General features: G+C 37.1%; 1 protein-coding gene across 1 annotated transcript in view; it reads right to left on the reverse strand.

Moving 5' to 3' along the window:
• Positions 1-2,818: 2,818 nt before the first annotated feature.
• The window catches only part of LOC107842780 (mitogen-activated protein kinase-binding protein 1), a gene marked incomplete in the record, with an annotated part of 12,613 nt that continues 4,662 nt past the window's right edge, over positions 2,819-10,769 (reverse strand). Inside the window, 8 exon segments of the mRNA XM_047396792.1 lie at positions 2,819-3,404; positions 4,170-4,539; positions 5,074-5,415; positions 9,160-9,321; positions 9,398-9,478; positions 9,652-9,784; positions 10,026-10,127; positions 10,204-10,340. Of these exon segments, the coding sequence (XP_047252748.1) occupies positions 4,237-4,539; positions 5,074-5,415; positions 9,160-9,321; positions 9,398-9,478; positions 9,652-9,784; positions 10,026-10,127; positions 10,204-10,340 (1,260 nt within the window).

The raw sequence follows: 10,769 nt of genomic DNA on the forward strand, positions 1-10,769 counted from the left end.
TGGATCCCTTAAAATCTGAAAATTATAAAAGGTGAATATGGGCCCGTTCGTCTGTCATGTGATCTATTAAGATGCATCGATATAAGATGATCACTAGTACGTTTATTGTCAACCTGCGGTTTGATATTCACAAAGTTGCTTGCTCAATAAAATTGAGTTAAGAGCATAATTTTTAGATTGTGTAATCAAGACAATTTATCTTGATAATGATGGTTTGGCATTGAATGCCTTCGATAAATATCTAAACCATTGCTAATGAGAACAAAGCATCATGTGTTGGTCTGAAATATGATATGTTGTGTACAATAGCACTTGTATGCATTAGACCAATAAATTATAATTATTTCTTCCCTCTCAATTGGTTCAAGGTCAGAAACCAACTATTTCATCTAATAGTTTTAATATGCGGTATACGATTAACGAATATACCACGATGCACAAAGATGAATTTCTCAAATAAAATGGAGGATGTATGTTAGTTTTCCTAACATAAGGGGGAGATTATAAGCGGCTATGAAATATGTTAGGAATTATCATCAGATCCTCATTCAAAAGATAGTTCAAGTCAAATGCTGAAAGCATCTCATATTTAAGCTATAAGTGCTCCTATTTTGTGTCCTTAAAGGACGAAGTCTATGCATGCGTGAAGCGTGGAAAACCAATCGGTTCCAAATGAAATAATCCTTGAAAATAATAAGGAACAAATAATCATAATAAGAAGGCAGTGTGCTCTTGAAGAGCCTATGGCATACCACTTTATGAAACCTTATGAGAGGTTCAGGTACTTGAAAATAATGAAGTAATGAGATCTCAAAACGTCATGTCGCATTGTGAACCGATACAATATGATATTTCATTAACGATATCTTTGATACAATATTGACACAGTATTGTAAAAGATTACAAGGATCTGAATTCTACGTTTATTTAAGCATACTGACATAGAAACATTTATCAAGTGACATGAAAGGATGCATCTTGGTAAGCATAACACTTATTTGATTTGCAGTCCAGACACTTGAAGATGTCACACATATTGATATTGTCACTTGACAAAAATCCATATGAAAATTCTTAAAAGATTCAAAATGCCTGAAGCATATAAAGTTTCTGAAAAACTTGTTTATTATCCTTATAATGGATAAATTGATGGTATGAATATTGTTGAAACTGTTGGAGAGTTTTCAAAAACAATAGATCATTTGCTTAAATGAGAAATATACCGAAATAGATTGGTTGTGAAGTACCATATCTTAGTGCAATTGATGCACTCGTGTATCTCGCAAATACTACAAGACCTGATACAGCCTTTTCAGTCAATTTGTTAGCAAGATATATTTCTACTCCTACTAGAAGACATCAGAATGAGATAAAACACATGAACTTGTTTTATTCTAAAGATTGCAATCTCGATCTTATTGATTATGCTGATGTTGGGTATTTAATTAATCCGCATAAATCTCGATCTCAAACAGGCTATGTGTTCATATGTGGGGATACTGCCATATCTTGGAGATATACAAAGCAGTCTATCATAGCCACTTCATCGAATCATGCTGAGATAATAGCTATTCATGAAGCAAGCCAAGAATGTGTATGATTGAGGTCCATAATACATCTCATTCGAGAAAAATATGATTTGAAATATGACAATGTACCCACAATGTTATACGAAGATAATGCAGCATGCATAACACATCTTAAAGGAGGATTCATAAAAAGAGATAGAACGAAGCACACTTAATCAAAGTTTTTCCATACACGTGATCTACAAAAGAATGGTAATATTAACATGCAACAGATTCGTTCAAGTGATAATGTGATTGATTTTTTCACCAAGTTTCTTCCAACTGCAACTTTCAAGAAGATGATACACACAAGTTCATTGATGTTCTCATTAGGGGGAGCAAATACGTGTTGTACTCTTTTTTCCTTTCAAGGTTTTGTCCCATTAGGCTTTCCTTGTAAAGTTTTTAATGAGGCAACCTATATGTGTATTGTTGTTAGAGATATGTACTCTTTCTCCTTCACTAGATTTTTTTTTCCATTGGATTCTTTATAGCAAGATTTTAACGAGGCACATTATCTATCAAATAGATATTCAAGGGGGAGTGTTATAAATGTATTTACATTATAATGAATGTCTATCAAGATCTAGTTGATATCTATCAGAATTTGAAGTATTGTCTTTTAGTGAGAAACTAAGAGTAAATTTCTCCTATAAATAAGATTTCCTTCATTGTAAATTACACATCAAGATCCCCAAAGAAATAAAGAATTACTCTCTCTTCTCTCTCTATTTATTCCTGTTCTTTTTTTATATTTCGTAACAAGAAATCAATTGATAAATATTACTCCCTCCGTCTCAAGTTACCCGTCTCAAATTGAGATGGTATATTAATTAAGCAAAAATAATTAATAACATGACTAGATTACCATAGTACCCCTATTAAATGATGTTTATATTTTAATTTGAAAAAAAAAAGTAATTAATGCAAAAGGTAAAACATGAAAAAAGAAATTCTCTTCTTGATTAATGAAAAAAGACAAGTAAAATGAAAAATCAGATTAAAAAATTTGGGACGAAGGGAGTATATGGAAATGCATCAATGTGGAGAGTATTTTTTTCATGGGTTGGGTTTGCATACATTCATGGATTGAACTTGGGCTACTTCATTTCACGAGTTTAAACGAGTTCTCCCAAATCAACCAATCACAATTTTATTTCATGCCCAATCCCTCAAATCCCTCAAATATAGGTTGGGTTGGGCGGGTCAAATGAGTGGGTTTGGGCAGGGTTATTTATGTCATTTCCACATACAAGCACAACAATAATAATATATCCAGCGTAATTCCAATATCGTTAATCCCACAAATAGGAGCTGAGTGTAGGATCTATGAGACCTCACCCATCCTATGTGAGAACCGAAAAAAAAATACCTTTGTGATCTTGTAGGGGTGGTAAGTGGCTTAAGTATTGATTATGCTTCATTAACTAGCTTCTCTATACACCAAAAAGAAAAGGTGAATGTACAATTAGATTTGATCTGTTGAGTGGAACTGCTGTCTTGAAAACATCTGAGGTTCCTATCTTTCCACATTGTCTCTTCCTCTTTGTTTTTGTTCCAGCAGTGAAGTAATTTGGTTGTAGTCTTAGGCATTGCCCACTTCAACCCAGCAATTTCAGAATATTTGCTAAGTCGAGCAGTCACATTGCAATATATAAAGAGGTGGCTGACAGTTTCCTTCTAAATGCCATCTATTGCACAAATTAAAGCTTCTTCGTTGAAGATTGTCCTGTGTTAGACATGCTTCCTTGGCAACAAGCCATGAGAAGCAACGCCACTTTGAAAGAGGTTTATGTTCTCCACATGTTTAAAGCAAAGCCAAGTGTGTTGTAGATCCTGTAGCACAAACAAACAGTAAGGCTCCCAAAAGTGCTGACATTTCGAAGATAAAAAGTAAGTTCCTCGGGAAAAGCACATTTGAAGAAATGGTAGTCGGTACTACTCAATGAAAACCTTGTATAAAAGCAACTAATAACATTTGTTCTTTTCACATCTGAGAAAATAATTATTGTGCCACGGGCTTGTTCAAGGGCTTTAGGGGATCTTAGTAGCTTATTGGTTGACTAACTGAACTTTCACCTTGTTGGGAGGATTTGATTCTCACCTTGTAAACCCCTCCCCTGGTTCCCCTTCCCCAATCCGCTATGTAATTTTTGTAATAAAAAAAGGTCTTTTACCTAGAAGAAACTTGAGAAGTAATACTAGCACCAAGCATTATTCAAATCAGCTTATATTTTACTAGCACCAAGCATTTATTCAAATCAGGTTACATTTACAAGTTCATACAGAGAAGGTTAACTCAATAAAATTTTAGCGAACCTATTTGATTGGGCACGGTGCTTAAAAAAGAAAGATTTTTTGAGATTCTAACAGACATTTTTGTGGGTATAAAATGGGAAGTTTAAAGTTAATTTGTTTCTAAATATAGGAATGTGTTCTTTTTAAAAACTAACTAAAAAGGAAAGAGTGCCACATAAAATGGAGTAGAGGAAGTAACTAATTTGGGAGTTAGGCATAGTTGTTGTAGTCAAAATGCTAGAAATTGAAGGTAAGGAGATTTGATCTTTGTCACTGATGGGAGGAAGGATCAAATCATATTACCTGAGATAACAAACTAGAGGCAACCCTTCAACTTGACTAGTTGATGTGGATTACTTTTTCTAATAACTCAACTTTCATTGGTTGAAATATCCATTTTGGCACTCCCATTGGAACCAGTTTTGGCAGATTGTACCAATTTGGCAGTAGCATTGATTTTACTTGCTATTGACACAAGCATTTCTGCTGCCTTGGCCAATAACTGATTTTCATGCTCCCTTGAACTCTCTGTTCTTGCATGCTGATTTGCTAATCTAGAAAACAACTGCACTGCTCTCTCAGCTGCAGCATCCAGATTATGTAGTGCCTCTTCATACACAAGGACAGTTTCACAGGTTGGTCGCTGCTTATCGGCTGATCCAAATTTTCCAGTCTACAAAAGGTACAGAAAACACCTCAGTGAAAACAAGGCAACTGCACATAGTATTGCCTCAACGGACTGGCAAGGATTTTTTTGACTGTTGGGTCCTACATGCTTCCTCAGTTAGCTTTGGATGAGCCACAATTTCTATCATGTACATGAAATTGAAGGAAAGAATAACATTTATCGGCACAATGAGGAATAAAGGAAAAATTGGAAAGAATTTCTCAGGAAATGTTAACATGAGACAAACATTCTATATGATACACAAATTATTCTTCTTTAAGAAATATGAGATAAAGTTGCGTACAATAAATTTTTGTGATTCGACTCTTTCTCGCACATAGCATAAACGTTAATGCACCAAACTGCTTTTACTTGAAATTGTTACCTTTATTTCACCAATCAAGCGTCAAATCTTTATGGTTCGATTCTTTCTCACACATAGCGAAAACTTTGATGTAAAAGAAAATGATCTCAAAAATTATCTATACTAGAAGAGTTATAACAAGCAATTAGCAGTTTTACAACTAAATCTGGAGATACCTCGGAGAATGAAGAATTAGGGTCAGTCATCAAGGAAGGAAGGTTTGTAACTTTAGCTTGTGCCCATTTTGGGAGTCTTGAAATACTAAATTTAAATGATGTCGCTGGTGTACTCCCTTCTCGACAGAGTACTCTCTGTTTTACTTGGAAGAGGTTTGGAGTCATTGATATGCCTTCCGGTTGGTGGTAATTAATCTCATGAAGTTTGATTTGACCTGAAGTTACTGGAGCAGGAAATTTTGCTGGGGATAGCGGACAAGCATTTTCCTTAATTTTCCTCAGCATCCTTGCAGATAAAGAGCCAGGGACTTTCCAAACAAAGATACAACCATTACTACATACCTGAATTAATCAGAAATCTATGTTAAGATTGGCAAAAACGCTAAATAAACTAGTGTAAACAGGAAACGTAGCGCAAATCATTGTAAGTTTGCAGCAGCTCTAGTGTGGTTTATTAATTCGAAGTAACATGAATAAAAATGTTTTGCACCACTCCCTTATGGTGATGGCACCCAAGGTGGCCATCATGGTCTTTGGAGTATTCTTCCAACCATTACCATCATGAGCATGGAGGACATAAGGAACACATGGAGAGAAGACTACCTTTACTTATTCTAGTTTATACATCATGGTTCGGTCTATACTATATCCTTTACTTGCTTTCCTTATTTCTAGTTATCCCCATAACAATCTATATCAAGTCACCCCAGATAAACATCCATGAAGCAAGAGCTAACTTGGAAATAGAAATCGTTAAAATTTGAAGAACTTTTTAAATATGACTTCAGCTTAGAAGTAATAACGGATAATTACTAGACACCTAGTTGTTGTAGAGTTCTTATAGTTGTTGTAACTTTCAAGTCTATCCTTGTTGATATAGGTCTTGTACATTCTCTTTAAATAGTTGTCATACAATTAATAACAAACGATTTATTTTCCCATCTTCTACTCTCTATCTCTTTATGGTATCAAGGCATATCTAAACTCCTACGAGTTGATCCTCTCTTTTTTTTTTCCTGCTTACTTGCACAAATGGCCTCTAAGATTTCTATGACCAATGCTGATGGAATCAACAATGCCATCACTATTGTTCAATTCAATCCAGTTACCCAACTGCCCATAAAATTAACAGGCAGTCACAATTTCTCCTAGTGGAAAGCTCAAGTTTCAACGCTTATGCGTGGTCACAATCTTTATGGGCATCTCGATGGCTCTATCCCTACCCCCACTCGCACCATCTCTCAGAACAATCAAAATATTGATAACCCTGAGTTCGTTCCTTAGTATCACCAAGATCAGCTAATTCAAAATGCTATCTTGGCCTCTGTTGATCCTACATTTGCACCCACTGTTGCTATTGCAATCTCCACCAAAGTTGCCTTGGATGCTTTGCATACTGTGTATGCAAACAAATCTCAAACAAGAATTTTCAGTTTGCGAGATCGATTGGCCCCCTCACTAAAGATTCTCGTCCAGTAACAGATTATCTTTATCAAGTTCGATTACTTTGTGATGAGCTTGCAACGGCTGGTGCACCGGTATCAATCCCGAAACTCATTGTGAAAATCCTCAATGGACTCGGATCTAAATTTTGAGAACTCTCTGCTGCCATTCGTGCTCGCGATTCTCCTATTTCATATGAAGAGCTTTACAAAAAGCTTCTAAATTATAACCTTTCCCTAAAACAAGAGGAAGACAAGAAGCCGCTATCAACTGCCGTTACCGTTGTTATAGCACAAAAGACAAGCTCAATTCCTTCTAGTCGGGGCAATGGTCGTCTAGGTGTGAACACTCCTGCCAACAATCAGAAATGGCAAGCACAACGCCCACAAAGAAACAACCAGCAGCATCTCTTTGACAAAAAGCTTCGCTGCCACTATGTGATCGCGTAGGTCATTCTGCTAAATTCTACAGTCTACAGATCGAAGTCACATAACCATCTGCAAGCCCGAGCATACTTTACTGCTCGTTTTCCTTCTCAACAGACCCGCTGGATCGTGGATAGTGGAGCCACTCATTATATTGCATCTTATGCTCAAAGCCTAGCCACTGTACATGACTACCACGGCACTGAAAAAGATAGCTATGGGCAATGATCACACTATTCCAATATCTCATACTGATAACGCTAACATAAGTGCATCAAATCATCATTTCAAACTTCTCAATACCTTATGCTCTCTTGTCATTAAAAATAATCTTATTTTTGTTTCTAAGTTTTGTTGTGATAATCATTCCACTATTGAATTTTTTCCTTTCCATTATCTTGTGAAGGATCTGAGTACGGGGGCGTCTCTAGTTCGGGGCAGAAAAAGATGGGTTGTATGAGTGGCCACCGAGTTGTACACATCGTTCTCATAAATGCAATGTGGTTTTTCCAGGTTACATATCATCTTGATGGTTCTGTTGGCAAGTTCAAAGCTCGCTTGGTTGCCAAAGGGTTCACACAACGACCTGGCCTTGACTTCCAAAGCACTTTCTGCCCTGTGGTAAAACCCACAACTGTTCGAATAATTCTTGCAATTGCAACACAACAAAACTGGCCCATTCGTCAACTTGATATCAATAATGCCTTCCTCCAAGGTCGTCTTGATGAGGAAGTCTACGTGCCAACCACCCGGTTTCGAATCTTCTGCACATCCAACACATGTTTGCAAATTGTAAAAAGCTATTTATGGACTCAAACAGTCCCCAGGGCCTGGTACACTGAACTCAATAATTATTTGGTTACTTTGGGGTTTATTAAGTCCCAATCTGACTCTTCATTGTTCATCCTGCATAATTTTGAGTTTATTGTTTATGTCCAAGTATATGTTGATGACATAATTGTTACGGATAATCAGATTCGTGGTGTTCAAAGCATTATTGATAATCTTGCAACCCGATTCTCACTGAAGGATTTTGGTCCACTTCATTATTTCCTTGGTGTTGAAGTCCTTTCTTATCCTGGTGGTCTTTTGTTGTCTCAACAGAAGTACATTACAGATCTTTTGCAGAAAGTTAATATGCAAAATTGCAAGGGTGTTCCAACACCAATGGCTTCTACTGTAACTTTCCCAGAGTCTGCTGAAGATTCTTTAGTTGATGGCTCTCTTTAGAGGCGGATCATCGGTAAACTTCATTACCTTTCTTTTACACGTCTGGACGTATCATTTACTGTCAGCAAACTCTCACAGTACATGCACCAGCCCTTCATATCTCATTGGACAGCCATGAAACGTCTCCTTCGATGTCTACACCAAACAACCTCACTTGGCCTCCGGATTGCCAAAGAACATGATCACTGTCTTCTAGCCTACTCAGATTCTGCCTTGGCTGGAGATCCTCTTGATCGAACCTCCACCACAGGTTATGTCGTTTACCTTGACAGCTCCCCGATATCATGGTCCTTTAAAAAGAAAAGATTTGTCTCCCGTTCCTCCACAGAAGCAGAATATCGGGATGTTGCAGCTATTGTTTTTGAGTCCAATTCGCTAACAAGTTTACTCCATGAGCTTCGGTTTCGTATTTCAGCCATTCCTCGAATATTTTATGACAATGTTAGCATTAGCACCACCTGCATTTGTTCCAACTTGGTGTGCCATAGTCGGATGAAATATATTGTTATTGATTTTCACTTTGTTCGTGAACAAGTTCAAAACAAGGATATCGCAATTCAACACCTTACTCAGCTGATCAAGTGGCAGATATACTCACCAAACCACTTCCAAGAGTCTCTTTTGTCAAGCATTTTTCCAAGTTGGGTGTTGTTGACACCACTAACTTGCGGGGCGTAATAACGGATAATTACTAGACACCTAGTTGTTGTAGAGTTCTTATAGTTGTTGTAACTTTCAAGTCTATCCTTGTTGATATAGGTCTTGTACATTCTCTTTAAATAGTTGTCACACAATTTATTTTCCCATCTTCTACTCTCTATATCTTTAAGAAGCACAAATTAGGAAGAACAAGGTGATAAACATCTAAGTTTGTCCAAGTTCGGCTATCATTACAAGTTAGTACCAAGTATCAAACTCCTAACCAGAAAAATCATAGCTCAGATAAGTGGAACAGTAGATCAGGAAAATGTCCATCGAGTGTACTCACAGAAACGAGATGCTCACAGTCTGGTAAAAAGATGACACCAGTTATAACATCACCATGCCCGACTGCTTGTGCGACCATATCCCCGGACATAATGTCATATAAGCAGAGAATCTTAAAAGAGTCAGAGCAAACCAGATAACTGGAGCTGGGATCCACAGATACCTGTAAAAAGTGATGTGGGTCTAACATAAAACCAACCAGATGATACCTATTCAATGGTTTGTCAGTGTTTACATACCTTGATAGGATCCCTTCCAATATGCTTAAATGACCTGATTAACTTCCCAGAAGGAATACTGAATGTGTTAATCTTTTTATCCTAAGACAAAAAAATAACATTCTTGAGCCTACAATTTAACGAAGTCTGAGTTTTTAAATGTTCTGACATGTTATCGCTAGAAGAAGAAATAACAGCTTTCTTTAATTATTGTCCGTCTGAATTTGTTCTTTTGGAAAAAGTTTAGGAAGCAAACACTGTAATCCACAATTTACCTGCCCTACAGTGACAGCAATCTCAGCGGAAGCATCAACTGCCATGTCATATACAACTCCCGGTAAGACTCGATGATAGCAAGATATCTTGTATGCTGAATCGATCATAGAAACATCACAGAAAATCAGAGACCTGTCAGGACAAACATAAGAGTAAGGGACATGACATATCAAGTAGAAGCAGCTGCATAGAATGATTTTGGTCCTCACAAAGTGAAGTCATACAATGTACTAAAATAAAGTCATTCCTCAAGCACAAATTACCCAATCATGTTAAGCACTAAGATGCTTATGGGTGTAGAGGAAAAGAGTATGTATTAAGATGCCTGTGCTTCAAACATATCAATTTCATCTAAATTCACCAGTAGTCTAACCTATCAGCGTTGCAACTGAGAATCTTAGTGCCACTGCAAGTGCATTTCACGCAGGTCACAGGAGCAGAATGATCGCGAAAACTCCCAATGATGTCAAAGTTCCTGAAATGGGAGTGGGACAAGTTATTTATAAATGACTATTTAACTTATTGAACCAACTCAAAAGACCTAATCAAACCTTTGAACATCATAAACATGAATCATGCCATCCTTTCCCCCAGAGGCAAGAAAATAATGGCTGTGGGGAAACTTAGCAGGAGCGTCAATGCTTGGCAAACTGAAACTTAGTGATAGAATTTCGCCGTCATGAACACCCTACAAGTGGAAGGATACCAAGTGTAACTTGGTTTACATGGCTGTGGAATATACACTTGGAAAAGAATTATAAACAAGAAACTATTTCAAACCAGAAACTTCACCGATCAGCTCATTAGAAGGAGCAAACCGCTTCAGTTAACTGCAGCCTAAAGCTATACAAGTTTACCTGGATGCACATATAATCAGTTGTGTGTAGGTTGAATATATGAAGGTTTCCCAGGAAATCACCAGCTCCCAGATACTTTCCATCTGAACTGACTGCCATTGAACGATAACCTGTAGAGGCAAAGCCTGATACCAGAGAATCACGTTCAAAAACACCAGCCCTCTCTGTTTATGTACCAAAAAAAGAGAGTATTAACCACATGAGTGGCATATTATAACAACAACAACAACAACAAACCCAGTGTATTCCCACTTAGTGGG

The sequence above is a fragment of the Capsicum annuum genome, chromosome 9 (assembly GCF_002878395.1).
Source record: "Capsicum annuum cultivar UCD-10X-F1 chromosome 9, UCD10Xv1.1, whole genome shotgun sequence".
NCBI lineage: Eukaryota > Viridiplantae > Streptophyta > Magnoliopsida > Solanales > Solanaceae > Capsicum > Capsicum annuum.